Here is a 21,236-nt window from a genome sequence, read left to right as displayed (position 1 = left end):
CTTGTCCTCCGTGTACAGAGTCCCGCTTGACTTCCGTTTACAGAGCCCCGCTTGTCCTCCATGTACAGAGCCCTGCTTGTCCTCAGTGTACAGAGCCCTGCTTGTCCTCAGTGTACAGAGCCCTGCTTGTCCTCAGTATACAGAGCCCTACTTGTCCTCAGTGTACAGAGCCCTGCTTGTCCTCAGTGTACAGAGCCCTGCTTGTCCTCAGTATACAGAGCCCTACTTGTCCTCAGTGTACAAAGCCCTGCTTGTCCTCAGGGTACAGAGTCCTTATTATCCTCAATATACAGAGCCCTGCTTGTCCCCAAGGTACAGAGCCCTGCTTGTCCTCAGTGTACAGAGCCCTGCTTGTCCTCAGTGTACAGAGCCCCGCTTGTCCTCAGTGTACAGAGCCCTGCTTGTCCTCAGTGTACAGAGCCCTGCTTGTCCTTAGTGTACAGAGCCCTGCTTGTCCTCCATGTACAGAGCCCTGCTTGTCGTCAGTGTACAGAGCCCTGCTTGTCCTCAGTGTACAGAGCCCTGTCTGTCCTCCGTGTACAGAGTCCCGCTTGTCCTCCGTGTACAGAGCCCCGCTTGTCCTCCATGTACAGAGCTCCGCTTGTCCTCAGTGTACAGAGCCCTGCTTGTCCTCAGTGTACAGAGCCCTGCTTGTCCTCAGTATACAGAGCCCTACTTGTCCTCAGTGTACAGAGCCCTGCTTGTCCTCAGTGTACAGAGCCCTGCTTGTCCTCAGTATACAGAGCCCTACTTGTCCTCAGTGTAAAAAGCCCTGCTTGTCCTCAAGGTACAGAGTCCTTATGATCCTCAATATACAGAGCCCTGCTTGTCCCCAAGGTACAGAGCCCTGCTTGTCCTCAGTGTACAGAGCCCTGCTTTTCTTCAGTGTACAGAGCCCTGCTTGTCCTCAGTCTACAGAGCCCTGCTTGTCCTCAGTGTACAGAGCCCTGCTTGTCCTCAGTGTACAGAGCCCCGCTTGTCCTCAGTGTACAGAGCCCTGCTTGTCCTCAGTGTACAGAGCCCTGCTTGTCCTCCATGTACAGAGCCCTGCTTGTCCTCCATGTACAGAGCCCTGCTTGTCCTCAGTGTACAGAGCCCTGCTTGTCCTCAGTGTACAGAGCCCTGCTTGTCCTCTGTACAGAGCCCTGCTTGTCCTCCGTGTACAGAGCCCTGCTTGTCCTCAGTGTACAGAGCCCTACTTGTCCTCAGTCTACAAAGCCCTGCTTGTCCTCAGTGTACAGAGCCCTGCTTGTCCTCAGTGTACAGAGCCCTGCTTGTCCTCAGTGTACAGAGCCCTGCTTGTCCTCCGTGTACAGAGCCCTGCTTGTCCTCAGTATACAGAGCCCTACTTGTCCTCAGTGTACAGAGCCCTGCTTGTCCTCAGTGTACAGAGCCCCGCTTGTCCTCAGTGTACAGAGCCCTGCTTGTCCTCAGTGTACAGAGCCCTGCTTGTCCTCCATGTACAGAGCCCTGCTTGTCCTCCATGTACAGAGCCCTGCTTGTCCTCAGTGTACAGAGCCCTGCTTGTCCTCAGTGTACAGAGCCCTGCTTGTCCTCCGTGTACAGAGCCCCGCTTGTCCTCCATGTACAGAGCCCTGCTTGTCCTCAGTGTACAGAGCCCTGCTTGTTCTCAGTGTACAGAGCCCTGCTTGTCCTCAGTATACAGAGCCCTACTTGTCCTCAGTGTACAGAGCCCTGCTTGTCCCCAGTATACAGAGCCCTACTTGTCCTCAGTGTAAAAATCCCTGCTTGTCCTCAGGGTACAGAGTCCTTATTATCTTCAATATACAGAGCCCTGCTTGTCCCCAAGGTACAGAGCCCTGCTTGTCCTCAGTGTACAGAGCCCTGCTTTTCTTCGGTGTACAGAGCCCTGCTTGTCCTCAGTCTACAGAGCCCCACTTGTCCTCAGTCTACAGAGCCCTGCTTGTCCTCAGTGTACAGAGCCCTTCTTGTCCTCAGTGTACAGAGCCCTGCTTGTCTTTAGTGTACAGAGCCCCTCTTTTTGTCAGTGTACAGAGCCCTGCTTGTCCTCGATGCACAGAGTCCAGCTTGTCCTCAGTGTACAGAGCCCTTCTTGTCCTCAGTGTACAGAGCCCTGCTTGTCCTCAGTGTACACAGCCCTGCTTGTCCTCAGTGTACAGTGCCCTGCTTGTCCCCAATGTACAGAGCCCTGCTTGTCCTCAGTGTACAGAGCCCTGCTTGTCCTCAGTGTACAGAGCCCTGCTTGTCCTCAGTGTACAGAGCCCTGCTTGTCCTCAGTGTACAGAGCCCTGCTTGTCCTCAGTGTACAGAGCCCTGCTTGTCCCCAGTGTACAGTGCCCTGCTTGTCCCCAGTGTACAGAGCCCTGCTTGTCCCCAGTGCACAGAGCCCTGCTTGTCCCCAGTGTACAGAGCCCTGCTTGTCCTCAGTGTACAGAGCCCTGCTTGTCCTCAGTGTACAGAGCCCTGCTTGTCCTCAGTGTACAGAGCCCTGCTTGCCCTCAGTGTACAGAGCCCTGCTTGTCCTCAGTGTACAGAGCCCTGCTTGTCCTCCGTGTACAGAGCCCTGCTTGTCCTCAGTGTACAGAGCCCTGCTTGTCCTCAGTGTACAGAGCCCTGCTTGTCCTCAGTGTACAGAGCCCTGCTTGTCCTCCATGTACAGAGCCTTGCTTGTCCTCCATGTACAGAGCCTTGCTTGTCCTCAGTGTACAGAGCCCTGCTTGTCCTCAGTGTACAGAGCCCTGCTTGTCCTCAGTGTACAGAGCCCTGCTTGTCCTCAGTGTACAGAGCCCTGCTTGTCCTCAGTGTACAGAGCCCTGCATGTCCTCAGTGTACAGAGCCCCGCCTGTCTTCAGTGTACAGAGCCCTGCTTGTTCTCAGTGTGCAGAACCCTGCTTGTCCTCAGTGTACAGAGCCCTGCATGTCCTCAGTGTACAGAGCCCTATTTTATATTTTTTCTGAGAGGCCATCGTATGTTGAAATTATCGTATGTTGGGGCCATCGTAGGTCGGGTGATCACTGTACAGTGATCCCTCAACTTACAATGGCCTCAACATTAGTAATCAACAATAGTTTCAACATACAATGTACAGACAGTCCAGATCTGTGAAACGTGTCAATGGCCGGAGGAAACGATCAATCAGAATGAACATTCACTGGTATAACCCCTGTATTGCTGAAATATATGCACTGAATTCCTGTCTGGTAACGCCTCCTACAGTACAGGGAGGTATTACATGTTCTGTACTCTTTACCTGTATTAATGAAGTGTAACATGGAGCCACCCTCACCTGGTGTCCAAAGGAGCAGCTAACTGTGGTACAGAATATGTAATACCTCCCTGTACTGTAAGGGGTGCTCCCAGACACCAGTTAGTGCATACACTTCAGTAATACAGGTAAAGAGTACAGAACTTGTAATACCTCCCTGTACTGTAGAGGGCACTCCCAGACATCAGTCAGTGCATACACTTCAGTAATACAGGTAAAGAGTACAGAACATGTAATACCTCCCTGTACTGTAGGAGCGCTACCAGACACCAGTCAGTGCATACACTTCAGTAATACAGGTAAAGAGTACAGAACATGTAATACCTCCCTGTACTGTAGGAGCGCTACCAGACATCAGTCAGTGAATACACTTCAGTAATACTGGTAAAGAGTAAAGAACATGTAATACCTCCCTGTACTGTAGGAGACGCTGCCAGACACCAGTCAGTGTATACACTTCAGTAATGCAGGTAAAGAGTAAAGAACATGTAATACCTCCCTGTACTGTAGGAGACACTACCAGACACCAGTCAGTGTATACACTTCAGTAATACAGGTAAAGAGTACAGAACATGTAATACCTCCCTGTACTGTAGGGGGCGCTACCAGACACCAGTTAGTGCATACACTTCAGTAATGCAGGTAAAGAGTAAAGTACATGTAATACCTCCCTGTACTGTAGGAGACGCTACCAGACACCAGCCAGTGTATACACTTCAGTAATGCAGGTAAAGAGTAAAGAACATGTAATACCTCCCTGTACTGTAGGAGACGCTACCAGACACCAGTCAGTGTATACACTTCAGTAATACAGGTAAATAGTACAGAACATGTAATACCTCCCTGTACTGTAGGGGGCGCTACCAGACACCAGTTAGTGCATACACTTCAGTAATGCAGGTAAAGAGTAAAGAACATGTAATACCTCCCTGTACTGTAGGAGACGCTACCAGACACCAGTCAGTGCATACGCTTCAGTAATGCAGGTAAAGAGTAAAGAACATGTAATACCTCCCTGTACTGTAGGAGACGCTACCAGACACCAGTCAGTGTATACACTTCAGTAATACAGGTAAATAGTACAGAACATGTAATACCTCCCTGTACTGTAGGGGGCGCTACCAGACACCAGTTAGTGCATACACTTCAGTAATGCAGGTAAAGAGTAAAGAACATGTAATACCTCCCTGTACTGTAGGAGACGCTACCAGACACCAGTCAGTGCATACGCTTCAGTAATGCAGGTAAAGAGTAAAGAACATGTAATACCTCCCTGTACTGTAGGAGACGCTACCAGACACCAGTCAGTGGTGTCTGGTAGCGTCTCCTACAGTACAGGGAGGTATTATATGTTCTTTACTCTTTACCTGTATTACTGAAGTGTATGCACTAACTGGTGTCTGGTAGCGCCCCCTACAGTACAGGGAGGTATTACATGTTCTGTACTCTTAACCTGTATTACTGAAGTGTATGCACTAACTGGTGTCTGGTAGCGCCCCCTACAGTACAGGGAGGTATTACATGTTCTGTACCATAGTTAGCTGCTCCTTTGGACACCAGGTGAGGGCGGCTCCATGTTACTTTTTTAGGACACTGTGTACTGTACAGGACCCTGAAGAAGCTCCTGTCCTCTACATAGACAGTGATTACAGCTCCCAGCAGATCTTTATTACTTTTATATGTAAGGATTTGCTTTATCCATATTAGTTATCTACTTATTTTATTTTTCTTTAATCCTCACTTTTCCTATTTTTGGTGACATTTTGGCTTTAGAACCAATTACCAGGATTCCATAGAGTTATGGTCTCAACACACAATGGTCGTCCTGGAACTGATTAATATTGTAACTTGAGGGACCACTGTACACAGATGTAGAAGAGGATTGAAGAGATGTTCTCACTATTCAGAAGTCTACAACCACTCTAACGAGCTGTGCTGGTATTTGTAGTGAGTCGGTAGAACTAAAAAGAGGTCCAGAATTTCTATTTATTGGGGGAGAAGCTCTGGCAATGGTGGCCCCAGCGTCACGGATCGTGGGTAACGTGTAGGACGTGTTTCCACCCGTCCCCTGGAGCACCTGGACTGTAGGGCTGGGATTGTTATTCCTGGGTGCGGAGATCTATTGGAGCGTGGAGCAGGCATCAAGGAGGGCCCCATCTTATAAGAGTTCAGGGCCCATTAATGCTTTGGTGATAAATGTGCCATGACATCTCTTATATTCTCCAGCAATAAGTAATGAGGTGAGAAGAGACGCGGCTGCTAATCGAGCGGCAATAAGAACGAATCTTACGCTCATCCATCACTTGTTTTCTTTTTTACTTTTCAGCTGCCGAGACCCCCCCTTATGCTGCGATATGGGGTCGGTGTTGTGGTGTCCCGGTACCGTATCCTATCCGGTACCTTTTATTGTGGGTCCCCATAGCCAGAGTCCCTAGGACGTCAGGGTCCCTATTGTCTTATCCACCCCTAGTCACCTCTCATCCCTATAGTGCTTATCCTGTAGCCATTTAGGATTTGTATGTGTAAGATTGTATAAATGTAAATAAATAGTTAATTACCTGGCCATAGCGTAGCAGGACCTGCGGGTCACGTGGTCAGGTGAACTCTATGGTATTTCTGCTTGAGGACCTTTGGAGGTCCCTGTGACGTAGTCAATCCCATCACACTGTGTAATGGTGAGTGACGGGTGTTCGGACCAATCAGATTAGCCCCGCCCCCTGCCCATATAAGGGAGCGGCGGCCATGTTCTCGCTCTCTTGTTCCTGTGCAAGCAAGCGAGAAGCATCTGCGCTGCTGAGATCAGTGAGTCTAGGCCTGAACCTTGCGACGACGGCCGATAACTTCTAAATTCTGAGTGTATCAATCCCCACGCACTCTGCAGGATCACCGGACCTTATCTATCCCCTAAATCCGGACGGATCTGCAATAATTACCCTAAATTCAGAGACTTTAGTCTATTTCAAGGTTCGCAACAATTGTCAGTCATTGAGCTATATAAAGACTGTATTCCTGAGACTGTTACTGTTCATTGGATGTACCGCAAGCACTTAAGTAAAGTTCAAGTACCTTGGGACCTTCAGTCATTTTATTACATGCACCTATCGTTTCTGGGAAGGCGGCGATAGGCCGGAGAATTACCTCAGCATACTAGCCCTTAGCCTGGCATCACAAACTATAGGGTTAACATTAACCCCTTACCTACTACAACATCCCAACTACCCTACACCCCCCAAGGCTACCACAGTGTGTTCTGTGATGTCCAGAAGTATATACAGTATGTAACATACACAATCATTGGGCCATGACGAGTCCCACAGCTCTCTAATAGACTTTGTACAATTGTGGCCAAAAGGTTTGCTGCTTTATTGTTTTTAGATGTTTCTGTGTTTACTGAAGTACAATTTGTACATTTGTTTGTATTGGCGAATGCATCAAGTTTATGCAAAAACTCTATGTTTACAGTGATGCTGTTTAGAATTTTGGATAAGGGGATAAGATGTCTGATCGCAGGGGACCTCCGCGATCTCCGCGCTGCACCTGGTGTTCGTTTAGAGCGTAGGGTTCAGCGCCAGAGGCCCCACTCATGACGTCACAGCCGTGCCCCCTCAATGCAAGTCTATGGGAGGGGGCGTCATTTGGATAGGGGATAAGATGTCTAGGGGCGGAGTACCCCTTTAAAGATAGAGAAAGATCTGCCGAACATGATCTGTCAATAGGACTGTCACCCTCACATTTGGATGATCATTCATACCCGAATGAAACTTTACCAGAACGTAGTATTGGCTGCGCCAGAAGCGATTCACCAATGTTGCGCCGGAGACTACGATCACCAGATCTAACACCAGGCAACTATTTTCTGTGGTTCTACATCAAGGACTCAGTGTATCTGGCTGAATTGAAACAGTGATCACTGACACAATGGTGTCCATATCTAAGGAGACGCTGGCCGTGTCTGGACAGAACTGGACGACCACCTAGACATCCGTCCGAGTCACTATTGGAAATCACTGAACATGTGTCGTGAATCGATAAAAATTGAATACATAGTGGCCCTCATTTACTAAAGTCCAACCGACTCTTTTTCTAGTTTTTTGCGACAAAATTTTTGTCGCAACGTCTGCACGACTACTTATGCGACCAAATTTTAGTTGCACGACCGACACTTTAGAAAACACTCGGAGTGTTTTGTTTTTTTCACTCTGAAATGGGCGTGTGTTATGCAAAAATGGGCGTTTTACTGACAAAAAACAAAAAAGTACTTCCAAAATCACTCGAGAAAAAGTGTCAGTTTGCCGCACACAATAACCGACAGCCAAGAGGACGAGTGAAATTTCAAAAATGGAGCGATTTCTAACAAGGGACTGTTTACCATTGTGTTTTGTGTGAAAGTAACTTGTTTTATAACCTGAAAACATTTTCTACAGTTCAACACTTTTATGAATAAAATATTGAATACTTTTGTGATGGTTAATGTTTATATATATATATATATATATATATATATATATATAGGGGAATGTGCAAATCAGCTCATTACATCACCTTTTCAGGCGATGTTCCCTGGTATCAGCTTAGCTCCAGTTACGGAATATAAAAAGCTAACGGGATTAATGCCAAGCCAGAACTCTTTCTCCAGAAGGAAAGAGCACCCATGCAGATGGGTGTTCTTTCTTTCTGGAGAGAGAGTTCTGGCTTTACATTAATCCTGATTAGCTTTTTATATTCCGTAACTGGAGCTAAGTTGATACCAGGGAACTTCGCATGAAAAGGGGATGTAATGAGCTGATTTGCATATTCCCTTACCCAGAATGCCTGCGGAGTGCTTAGTGGCCCTTGAAAGCTCCGTCACACCAGGAGTGGTGAACTCTCCCTGAGTTAAATACTCATCCCGTATATATATATATATAGATATATATACACACCGTATTTATCGGCGTATAACACACATTTTTTTGGCTACATTTTTAGCCTAAAGTCTATCTGCATGTTATACGCCGATAAGCCGCTGCAGTTCAATTATTTAAAGTGAGCACTTTAAATCAATGAACTGCAGCGGCTTTTGCAGGTCCAGAGACCTGCCGTCACTGCCCGACTCTCCGCCCCTGCCTATCCTGGGGTCCAGAGACCGCCGCCGCCACTGCCCCATTGCCTCCCCCATCCCCGGTTTGATAATTACCTGTTCCCGGGGTCGGGTCCACGCTGCTTCTTGCTCCGGCATCTCCTGCGTCGTTGCTATGCGCTGCGCAATGATGAGTGACGTCTTCAACGCGACATCACGGTCAGTGGCCCGGCGCACAGTGACAGGTAAGGAAGAGGAAGCTCCGGAGTCAGAAGCAGCGTGGGAACAGGTAATTATAAAACTGGGGATGGGGGAGGCAATGGGGCAGTGGCGGCGGCGGCGTTCTCTGGATAGCCAGGGGGAGAGAAGCGGCGGCAGCAGGGCCCTAGACCCCAGGAAAAGCAGGGGGAGAGAAGCAGGGAGAGAAGCGGGCAGCGACGGCCTCTCTTCCCCTGCCTTTCCTGGGGGCTTCTGTGGGGTCAGAAACAGTTTATCGGGGTATGCACATGCACACACACCCTCATTTTACCAAGGATATTTGGGTAAAAAACTTTTTGTACCCGAATATCTTTGGAAAAATTAGGGTGTGTGTTATAGGCCGGTGCGTGGTATACCCCGATAAATACGGTATATATATTTTTAACACATTTGCAATGTTAGGTTTAAATCAATTGAACCCCCCAAGCTGATAAACAAGGAGAATTGTTGTAATGTTTGAAAAATTATAAAACATGATACTTTTGATTTATGAAAAAAATTTAAATAAACAAGTCTAAACCATTTGACTCACACAACTAATTTCTTTAGCTCCGAGTTTATGCGACAAAATTGACTAGTGCGACCCAAAAAAACATGCGACAGAAAAAAAAGGGAAACGTGGGACAGAATAGTAAATAAGCCTGAAAACAAAAGACGAGTGATCCCTCCCGAATAAACACTCCGCTCCTAGTAAATGAGGTCAGTGAGTCTTTTCGTGGTAATACATTTATCTTCTCTCTGTTTTTTGTATCATCCTGTATTATTATTTATCAGGTTTTATATGAATGAAACCTTAGAATTTATTATATTGTAAACCAGCTCTGCTCCATCTCCTGCTCAGGAATCACAGTGATCTGTAATGTCCTGTATACACAAAGATCCTTGTCAGCTCCCCCCAGACTAAGGTGTGTATACACGACAGGTGAACAACGTCCAAACTGGAGCCCCAAATCTATATATCCTCATATTTATATTGTCCTTACACAGCTCACCAGGGGCACTTTGACTACAGGATGATAACACTGATGTTTTTGTAGTCTTTCTCTATTTTGATGTTTCTCCCCCTCTTACTGTGATGACGGATCAGTTTGTAGATCAGGGATGAGATAATACAGGATGATATTTCCCGGACGTTCTCATTACTGACTCATTGTATGGGAAGCATCAGTGTCGGTGCAGGATGAGGTCAGGATGCACTATTCTGAGTATACAGATAAGGTGATGACACTTGGGGTACAGATAAGGGTGATGACACTTGGGGTACAGGATGATAACACTCTGGGTACAGGATGATAACACTTGGGGTACAGGATGATAACACTTGGGGTACAGGATGATAACACTTGGGGTACAGAATGATAACACTCGGGGTACAGGATGATAACACTTGGGGTACAGGATGATAACACTTGGGGTACAGGATGATAACACTCGGGGTACAGGATAATGCCACTTGGGGTACAGGATAATAACACTTGGGGTACAGGATGATGACACTTGGGGTACAGGGCGATAACACTCGGGGTACAGGATGATAACACTTGGGGTAAAGGATGATAACACTTGGGGTACAGGATGATAACACTTGGGGTACAGGATGATAACACTCGGGGTACAGGATAATGCCACTTGGGGTACAGGATTATAACACTTGGGGTACAGGATGATGACACTTGGGGTACAGGGTGATAACACTTGGGGTACAGGATGATAACACTTGGGGTAAAGGATGATAACACTTGGGGTATAGGATGATGACACTTGGGGTACAGGATGATAACACTTGGGGTACAGGATGATAACACTTGGGGTACAAGATAATAACACTTGGGGTACAGGATAATAACACTCGGGGTACAGGATGATAACACTCGGGGTACAGGATGATGACACTTGGGGTACAGGGTAATAACACTCGGGGTACAGGATGATAACACTTGGGGTAAAGGATGATAACACTTGGGGTATAGGATGATGACACTTGGGGTACAGGATGATAACACTTGGGGTACAGGATAATAACACTTGGGGTACAGGATGATAACACTTGGGGTACAGGATGATAACACTTGGGGTACAGGGTAATAACACTCGGGGTACAGGATGATAACACTTGGGGTACAGGATAACAACACTTGGGGTACAGGATGATAACACTTGGGGTACAGGATGATAACACTTGGGGTACAGGATGATAACACTTGGGGTAAAGGATGATAACACTTGGGGTACAGGATGATGACACTTGGGGTAAAGGATGATAACACTTGGGGTACAGGATGATAACACTTGGGGTACAGGATAATGACACTTGGGGTAAAGGATGATAACACTTGGGGTACAGGATGATAACACTTGGGGGTACAGGATGATAACACTTGGGGTACAGGGTGATAACACTCGGGGTACAGGATGATAACACTTGGGGTAAAGGATGATAACACTTGGGGTACAGGATGATAACACTTGGGGTACAGGATGATAACACTTGGGGTACAGGATAATGCCACTTGGGGTACAGGATTATAACACTTGGGGTACAGGATGATGACACTTGGGGTACAGGGTGATAACACTTGGGGTACAGGATGATAACACTTGGGGTAAAGGATGATAACACTTGGGGTATAGGATGATGACACTTGGGGTACAGGATGATAACACTTGGGGTACAGGATAACAACACTTGGGGTACAGGATGATAACACTTGGGGTACAGGATGATAACACTTGGGGTACAGGATGATAACACTTGGGGTAAAGGATGATAACACTTGGGGTACAGGATGATGACACTTGGGGTAAAGGATGATAACACTTGGGGTACAGGATGATAACACTTGGGGTACAGGATAATGACACTTGGGGTAAAGGATGATAACACTTGGGGTACAGGATGATAACACTTGGGGGTACAGGATGATAACACTTGGGGTACAGGATGATAACACTTGGGGTAAAGGATGATAACACTTGGGGTACAGGATGATGACACTTGGGGTAAAGGATGATAACACTTGGGGTACAGGATGATGACACTTGGGGTACAGGATAATAACACTCGGGGTACAGGATGATAACACTTGGGGTACAGGATAATAACACTTGGGGTACAGGATGATGACACTCGGAGTACAGGATGATGACACTCGGGGTACAGGATGATAACACTTGGGGTACACAATGATAACACTTGGGGTACAGGATGATAACACTTGGGGTACAGGATGATGACACTTGGGGTACACGATGAGGACACTTGGGGTACAGGATGATGACACTTGGGGTACAGGATGATGACACTTGGGGTAAAGGATGATAACACTTGGGGTACAGGATGATAACACTTGGGGTACAGGATGATAACACTCGGGGTAAGGATAATGCCACTTGGGGTACAGGATTATAACACTTGGGGTACAGGATGATGACACTTGGGGTACAGGGTGATAACACTTGGGGTACAGGATGATAACACTTGTGGTAAAGGATGATAACACTTGGGGTATAGGATGATGACACTTGGGGTACAGGATGATAACACTTGGGGTACAGGATGATAACACTTGGGGTACAGGATGATAACACTTGGGGTACAAGATAATAACACTTGGGGTACAGGATAATAACACTCGGGGTACAGGATGATAACACTCGGGGTACAGGATGATGACACTTGGGGTACAGGGTAATAACACTCGGGGTACAGGATGATAACACTTGGGGTACAGGATAACAACACTTGGGGTACAGGATGATAACACTTGGGGTACAGGATGATAACACTTGGGGTACAGGATGATAACACTTGGGGTAAAGGATGATAACACTTGGGGTAAAGGATGATAACACTTGGGGTATAGGATGATGACACTTGGGGTAAAGGATGATAACACTTGGGGTAAAGGATGATAACACTTGGGGTACAGGATGATAACACTTGGGGTAAAGGATGATAACACTTGGGGTAAAGGATGATAACACTCGGGGTACAGGATGATGACACTTGGGGTACAGGATGATAACACTTGGGGTACAGGATAATAACACTTGGGGTACAGGATGATAACACTTGGGGTACAGGATGATAACACTTGGGGTACAGGGTAATAACACTCGGGGTACAGGATGATAACACTTGGGGTACAGGATAACAACACTTGGGGTACAGGATGATAACACTTGGGGTACAGGATGATAACACTTGGGGTACAGGATGATAACACTTGGGGTAAAGGATGATAACACTTGGGGTACAGGATGATGACACTTGGGGTAAAGGATGATAACACTTGGGGTACAGGATGATAACACTTGGGGTACAGGATGATAACACTTGGGGTACAGGATCATAACACTTGGGGTAAAGGATGATAACACTTGGGGTACAGGATGATGACACTTGGGGTAAAGGATGATAACACTTGGGGTACAGGATGATGACACTTGGGGTACAGGATAATAACACTCGGGGTACAGGATAATAACACTTGGGGTACAGGATGATGACACTCGGAGTACAGGATGATGACACTCGGGGTACAGGATGATAACACTTGGGGTACACGATGATAACACTTGGGGTACAGGATGATAACACTTGGGGTACAGGATGATGACACTTGGGGTACACGATGAGGACACTTGGGGTACAGGATGATGACACTTGGGGTACAGGATGATGACACTTGGGGTACAGGATGATAACACTAGGGGTCCAGGATGATGACACTTGGGGTACAGGATGATGACACTTGGGGTACAGGATGATAACACTTGGGGTACAGGATAATGACACTTGGGGTACAGGATGATGACACTTGGGGTACAGGATGATGACACTTGGGGTACAGGGGGATAACACTCGGGGTACAGGATGATAACACTCGGGGTACAGGATGATAACACTTGGGGTACAGGATGATGACACTTGGGGTACACGATGAGGACACTTGGGGTACACGATGAGGACACTTGGGGTACAGGATGATGACACTTGGGGTACAGGATGATGACACTTGGGGTACAGGATGATAACACTAGGGGTACAGGATGATGACACTTGGGGTACAGGATGATGACACTTGGGGTACAGGATGATGACACTTGGGGTACAGGAGGATAACACTTGGGGTACAGGATGATAATACTTGGGGTACAGGATAATAACACTTGGGGTACAGGATAATGACACTTGGGGTACAGGATGATGACACTCGGGGTACAGGATGATAACACTTGGGGTACAGGATGATGACACTCGGGGTACAGGATGATAACACTTGGGGTACAGGATAATGACACTTGGGGTACAGGATGATGACACTTGGGGTACAGGATGATGACACTTGGGGTACATGATGATAACACTTGGGGTACAGGATGATAACACATGGGGTACAGGATGATAACACTTGGGGTACAGGATAATGACACTTGGGGTACAGGATGATGACACTTGGGGTACAGGATGATGACACTTGGGGTACATGATGATAACACTTGGGGTACAGGATGATAACACTTGGGGTACAGGATAATGACACTTGGGGTACAGAATGATGACACTTGGGGTACAGGATGATGACACTTGGGGTACAGGATGATAACACTTGGGGTACATGATGATAACACTTGGGGTACAGGATGATAACACTTGGGGTACAGGATGATAACACTGATGTTTTGTAGCCTTTCTCTCTTGCAGTTTCTCCCCCTCTTACTGTGATGACGGATCAGTTTGTAGATCAGGGATGAGATAATACAGGATGATATTTCCCGGACGTTCTCATTACTGACTCATTGTATGGGAAGCATCAGTGTCGGTGCAGGATGAGGTCAGGACGATGTAGGGGTGAGGTCAGGATGATGCAGGATGAGGTCAGAATGGTGCAGGGATGAGGTCAGGGCGGTGCAGGATGAGGTCAGGACGGTGCAGGGTGAGGTCAGGATGGTGCAGGGTGAGGTCAGGATGGTGCAGGATGAGGTCAGGATGGTGCAGGGTGAGGTCAGGACGGTGCAGGATGAAGTCAGGACGGTGCAGGATGAGGTCAGGATGGTGCAGGGTGAGGTCAGGACGGTGTAGGATGAGGTCAGGACGGTGCAGGATGAGGTCAGGACGGTGCAGGGTGAGGTCAGGATGGTGCAGGGTGAGGTCAGGATGGTGCAGGATGAGGTCAGGATGGTGCAGGGATGAGGTCAGGGCGGTGCAGGATGAGGTCAGGACGGTGCAGGGTGAGGTCAGGATGGTGCAGGGTGAGGTCAGGACGGTGCAGGGGTGAGGTCAGGATGGTGCAGGATGAGGTCAGGACGGTGCAGGATGAGGTCAGGACGGTGCAGGATGAGGTCAGGATGGTGCAGGGTGAGGTCAGGATGGTGCAGGGATGAGGTCAGGACGGTGTAGGATGAGGTCAGGACGGTGCAGGATGAGGTCAGGACGGTGCAGGGTGAGGTCAGGATGGTGCAGGGTGAGGTCAGGATGGTGCAGGATGAGGTCAGGATGGTGCAGGGATGAGGTCAGGGCGGTGCAGGATGAGGTCAGGACGGTGCAGGGTGAGGTCAGGATGGTGCAGGGTGAGGTCAGGACGGTGCAGGGGTGAGGTCAGGATGGTGCAGGATGAGGTCAGGACGGTGCAGGATGAGGTCAGGATGGTGCAGGATGAGGTCAGGATGGTGCAGGGATGAGGTCAGGGCGGTGCAGGATGAGGTCAGGACGGTGCAGGATGAGGTCAGGACGGTGCAGGGGTGAGGTCAGGACGGTGCAGGGGTGAGGTCAGGACAGTGCAGGATGAGGTCAGGACGGTGCAGGGATGAGGTCAGGGCGGTGCAGGATGAGGTCAGGACGGTGCAGGATGAGGTCAGGGTGGTGCAGGATGAGGTCAGGACGGTGCAGGATGAGGTCAGGACGGTGCAGGGGTGAGGTCAGGACGGTGCAGGATGAGGTCAGGACAGTGCAGGATGAGATCAGGACGGTGCAGGATGAGATCAGGACGGTGCAGGATGAGGTCAGCGCGGTGCAGGATGAGGTCAGGACGGCTGCGGGGGTGAGGTCAGGACATTGCAGGATGAGGTCAGGTTGTCAGTGCATTAAGATGAGGATTATCTCCAGTTCTAAGGGTTTATCCCAAGATTTTTTTTATGACCGATCCACAATATATGGGATAAATATCTGATCATTCATGTGATGCTGCAGGTTTTACCAGACCCCGTGGTCTTCTCCAGACATTGGGGTATGAAGTAAAAAGAACTTGGCGATCTCTTGGAGGCTTTGGGGTTAGGACTTGGCGGTCTCCTGCAGACACTAGGGTAAGGAGTAGGTGGTCCACGGGTTCTTCTGCAGACATTAGGGTTATGGGAAGTAAGAACTTAGTGGTCTTCTCCAGACATTGGGGTAAAGTGTAGGAGGACTCAGTGGTCTTCTCCAGACATTGGGGTAAAGTGTAGGAGGACTCAGTGGTCTTCTCCCGACATTGGGGTAAAGTGTAGAAGGACTCAGTGATCTTCTCCAGACATTGGGGTAAAGTGTAGGAGGACTCAGTGGTCTTCTCCAGACATTGGGGTAAAGTGTAGGAGGACTCAGTGGTCTTCTCCAGACATAGGGGTAAAGTGTAGGAGGACTCAGTGGTCTTCTCCAGACCTTGGGGTAAAGTGTAGGAGGACTCAGTGGTCTTCTCCAGACATTGGGGTAAAGTGTAGGAGGACTCAGTGGTCTTCTCCAGACATTGGGGTAAAGTGTAGGAGGACTCAGTGGTCTTCTCCAGACATAGGGGTAAAGTGTAGGAGGACTCAGTGGTCTTCTCCAGACCTTGGGGTAAAGTGTAGGAGGACTCAGTGGTCTTCTCCAGACATTGGGGTAAAGTGTAGGAGGACTCAGTGGTCTTCTCCAGACATTGGGGTAAAGTGTAGGAGGACTCAGTGCTCTTCTCCAGACATTGGGGTAAAGTGTAGGAGGACTCAGTGGTCTTCTCCAGACATTGGGGTAAAGTGTAGGAGGACTCAGTGATCTTCTCCAGACATTGGGGTAAAGTGTAGGAGGACTCAGTGGTCTTCTCCAGACATTGGGGTAAAGTGTAGGAGGACTCAGTGGTCTTCTCCAGACATAGGGGTAAAGTGTAGGAGGACTCAGTGGTCTTCTCCAGACCTTGGGGTAAAGTGTAGGAGGACTCAGTGGTCTTCTCCAGACATTGGGGTAAAGTGTAGGAGGACTCAGTGGTCTTCTCCAGACATTGGGGTAAAGTGTAGGAGGACTCAGTGGTCTTCTCCAGACATAGGGGTAAAGTGTAGGAGGACTCAGTGGTCTTCTCCAGACCTTGGGGTAAAGTGTAGGAGGACTCAGTGGTCTTCTCCAGACATTGGGGTAAAGTGTAGGAGGACTCAGTGGTCTTCTCCAGACATTGGGGTAAAGTGTAGGAGGACTCAGTGCTCTTCTCCAGACATTGGGGTAAAGTGTAGGAGGACTCAGTGGTCTTCTCCAGACATTGGGGTAAAGTGTAGGAGGACTCAGTGGTCTTCTCCAGACATTGGGGTAAAGTGTAGGAGGACTCAGTGGTCTTCTCCAGACATTGGGATAAAGTGTAGGAGGACTCAGTGATCTTCTCCAGACATTGGGGTAAAGTGTAGGAGGACTCAGTGGTCTTCTCCCGACATTGGGGTAAAGTGTAGGAGGACTCAGTGATCTTCTCCAGACATTGGGGTAAAGTGTAGGAGGACTCAGTGGTCTTCTCCCGACATTGGGGTAAAGTGTAGGAGGACTCAGTGATCTTCTCCAGACATTGGGGTAAAGTGTAGGAGGACTCAGTGGTCTTCTCCAGACATTGGGGTAAAGTGTAGGAGGACTCAGTGGTCTTCTCCAGACCTTGGGGTAAAGTGTAGGAGGACTCAGTGGTCTTCTCCAGACCTTGGGGTAAAGTGTAGGAGGACTCAGTGGTCTTCTCCAGACCTTGGGGTAAAGTGTAGGAGGACTCAGTGGTCTTCTCCAGACATTGGGGTAAAGTGTAGGAGGACTCAGTGGTCTTCTCCAGACATTGGGGTAAAGTGTAGGAGGACTCAGTGCTCTTCTCCAGACATTGGGGTAAAGTGTAGGAGGACTCAGTGGTCCTCTCCCGACATTGGGGTAAAGTGTAGGAGGACTCAGTGGTCTTCTCCAGACATTGGGGTAAAGTGTAGGAGGATTCAGTGGTCTTCTCCTGACATTGGGGTAAAGTGTAGGAGGTCTCAGTGGTCTTCTCCAGACATTGGGGTAAAGTGTAGGAGGTCTCAGTGGTCTTCTCCAGACATTGGGGTAAAGTGTAGGAGGACTCAGTGATCTTCTCCAGACATTGGGGTAAAGTGTAGGAGGTCTCAGTGGTCTTCTCCAGACATTGGGGTAAAGTGTAGGAGGTCTCAGTGTTCTTCTCCAGACATTGGGGTAAAGTGTAGGAGGACTCAGTGATCTTCTCCAGACATTGGGGTAAAGTGTAGGAGGTCTCAGTGGTCTTCTCCAGACATTGGGGTAAAGTGTAGGAGGACTCAGTAGTCTTCTCCAGACATTGGGGTAAATTGTAGGAGGATTCAGTGGTCTTCTCCTGACATTGGGGTAAAGTGTAGGAGGTCTCAGTGGTCTTCTCCAGACATTGGGGTAAAGTGTAGGAGGTCTCAGTGGTCTTCTCCAGACATTGGGGTAAAGTGTAGGAGGACTCAGTGATCTTCTCCAGACATTGGGGTAAAGTGTAGGAGGTCTCAGTGGTCTTCTCCAGACATTGGGGTAAAGTGTAGGAGGTCTCAGTGGTCTTCTCCAGACATTGGGGTAAAGTGTAGGAGGACTCAGTGATCTTCTCCAGACATTGGGGTAAAGTGTAGGAGGTCTCAGTGGTCTTCTCCAGACATTGGGGTAAAGTGTAGGAGGATTCAGTGGTCTTCTCCTGACATTGGGGTAAAGTGTAGGAGGACTCAGTGATCTTCTCCAGACATTGGGGTAAAGTGTAGGAGGTCTCAGTGGTCTTCTCCAGACATAGGGGTAAAGTGTAGGAGGACTCAGTGGTCTTCTCCAGACATTGGGGTAAAGTGTAGGAGGACTCAGTGGTCTTCTCCAGACATTGGGGTAAAGTGTAGGAGGTCTCAGTGGTCTTCTCCTGACATTGGGGTAAAGTGTAGGAGGACTCAGTGGTCTTCTCCTGACATTGGGGTAAAGTGTAGGAGGACTCAGTGGTCTTCTCCAGACATTGGGGTAATGTGTAGGAGGACTCAGTAGTCTTCTCCAGACATTGGGGTAAAGTGTAGGAGGACTCAGTGGTCTTCTCCCGACATTGGGGTAAAGTGTAGGAGGACTCAGTGGTCTTCTCCAGACATTGGGGTAAAGTGTAGGAGGACTCAGTGGTCTTCTCCAGACATTGGGGTAAAGTGTAGGAGGACTCAGTGGTCTTCTGCAGACATTGGGGTAAAGTGTAGGAGGACTCAGTGGTCTTCTCCCGGCATTGGGGTAAACTGTAGGAGGTCTCAGTGGTCTTCTCCAGAAATTGGGGTAAAGTGTAGGAGGACTCAGTGGTCTTCTCCAGACATTGGGTTAAAGTGTAGGAGGACTCAGTGGTCTTCTCCAGACATTGGGGTAAAGTGTAGGAGGACTCAGTGGTCTTCTCCCGACATTGGGGTAAAGTGTAGGAGGACTCAGTGGTCTTCTGCAGACATTGGGGTAAAGTGTAGGAGGACTCAGTGGTCTTCTGCAGACATTGGGGTAAAGTGTAGGAGGACTCAGTGGTCTTCTCCAGACATTGGGGTAAAGTGTGGGAGGACTCAGTGATCTTCTCCAGACATTGGGGTAAAGTGTAGGAGGACTCAGTGGTCTTCTCCAGACATTGGGGTAAAGTGTAGGAGGACTCAGTGGTCTTCTCCAGACATTGGGGTAAAGTGTAGGAGGACTCAGTGGTCTTCTCCAGACATTGGGGTAAAGTGTAGGAGGACTCAGTGGTCTTCTCCAGACATTGGGGTAAAGTGTAGGAGGACTCAGTGGTTTTCTCCAGACATTGGGGTAAAGTGTAGGAGGACTCAGTTGTCTTCTCCAGACATTGGGGTAAAGTGTAGGAGGACTCAGTGGTCTTCTCCAGACATTGGGGTAAAGTGTAGGAGGACTCAGTGGTCTTCTCCCGACTTTGGGGTAAAGTGTAGGAGGACTCAGTGGTCTTCTCCAGACATTGGGGTAAAGTGTAGGAGGACTGATTGGTCTTCTCCAGACATTGGGGTAAAGTGTAGGAGGACTCAGTGGTCAGGTGGACCCTGAAGTGTGTGACTATTCTGCAGCACATCTCGCAGTGATCCGCTCTGTGACGTGTTACCTGTAGACAGGGTTACGCTGTGGAGTTAAGCGCCGGCTCTGACCTCAGGTATCTGCTCTTCTCACTTCAGGCCTTTTAAGGAAAAGACAATTGCAGAACATTCCAAGCAGTTTAAATAAATAAAGAAACAAACACATCACCCACCAGACACATTAAGGGATTTCACTGTATCCGGGGAGAAGGTGGAAGCTCCGATCACTACTGCCCCACAACCCTGTCTGGGAGGGAAGAGTTACTGCTTTGTGCCCTAATTTCACTCACTTATAAACATAAAGGATACTTTAGTTTGGTGTGAATAAGGCTTAAAGGGGTTCTCTGCTCCTAAACATCCAAAGCTCTAGAGTATAACACAGGATATAACTCAGGATCAGTACAGGATAAGTAATGTAATGTATGTACACAGTGACCTCACCAGCAGAATAGTGAGTACAGCTCTGGGGTATAATACAGGATATAACTCAGGATCAGTACAGGATAAGTAATGTAATGTATGTACACAGTGACCTCACCAGCAGGATAGTGAGTACAGCTCTGGAGTATAATACAGGATATAACTCAGGATCAGTACAGGATAAGTAATGTAATGTATGTACACAGTGACCTCACCAGCAGAATAGTGAGTACAGCTCTGGAGTATAATACAGGATATAACTCAGGATCAGTATAGGATAAGTAATGTAATGTATGTACACAGTGACCTCACCAGCAGAATAGTGAGTACAGCTCTGGGGTATAATACAGGATATAACTCAGGATCAGTACAGGATAAGTAATGTAATGTATGTACACAGTGACCTCACCAGCAGGATAGTGAGTACAGCTCTGGAGTCTGGCCACTAGAGGGAGCATCTTCCTGTTTGAGCTTCCTGTGAGCGTTTGGTGTGCTCGACCTTGAGAGTGATCCACCTCTCTCCCAGGAGCGACCTTCCTTTCCCCAGAAGGAGGGTTCGTTTCCTGGTATGAGCGAGGAGCGGAGAACCCCAACACCTGCCCCCCGAAGTAGGTCCGCGGGGGGCAGGGGGAGCCAGCGACCAGTTGCAGAGGGACCAGCATCAGGAACTGCACCAGAGGTCTCTGGGTTAAGGCGCTCTGCCAGGAGATGCAGCGATGTATCTCCAGCACCTCCTGAGCCCATGGAGACGAAGAGTAGCCGCAAGGCTGCTCCAACAAAAGGTACTACAGGTACTATGGACTGTGATACTCCTCCTGGAGCAAAGCCAAATGCCCATGGAGGTGTGGAGGAGGATTGGGCAATGCCCAGGGCCCAGGAGCCTGGAACCACCTATGGATCCCGTGTTGCAGAGATACTTCAGGGATATAAAGAAGCAAGGAGCAGCTTGTATAGGCTCCAGGAGGAGGTACAGG

At 48.5% G+C, this 21,236-nt stretch overlaps 1 protein-coding gene across 1 annotated transcript; it reads right to left on the bottom strand.

Moving 5' to 3' along the window:
- Positions 1 to 15,737: 15,737 nt before the first annotated feature.
- Positions 15,738 to 19,841, bottom strand: LOC130284842 (zinc finger protein Xfin-like). Its single transcript, XM_056535690.1, has one exon. It carries the CDS (start codon positions 19,839 to 19,841, stop codon positions 15,738 to 15,740), a length of 4,104 nt encoding a protein of 1,367 aa, XP_056391665.1.
- Positions 19,842 to 21,236: the final 1,395 nt, after the last annotated feature.

This window comes from Hyla sarda, chromosome 8 (genome assembly GCF_029499605.1).
Source record: "Hyla sarda isolate aHylSar1 chromosome 8, aHylSar1.hap1, whole genome shotgun sequence".
NCBI lineage: Eukaryota > Metazoa > Chordata > Amphibia > Anura > Hylidae > Hyla > Hyla sarda.
This window is presented reverse-complemented; position numbering and strand designations above follow the sequence as displayed.

What these genes read in the sequence shown, in the direction of transcription:
- LOC130284842 (XM_056535690.1), bottom strand. Translation starts at nt 19,841, where the DNA reads ATGTGCTGCAGAATAGTCACACACTTCAGGGTCCACCTGACCACTGAG.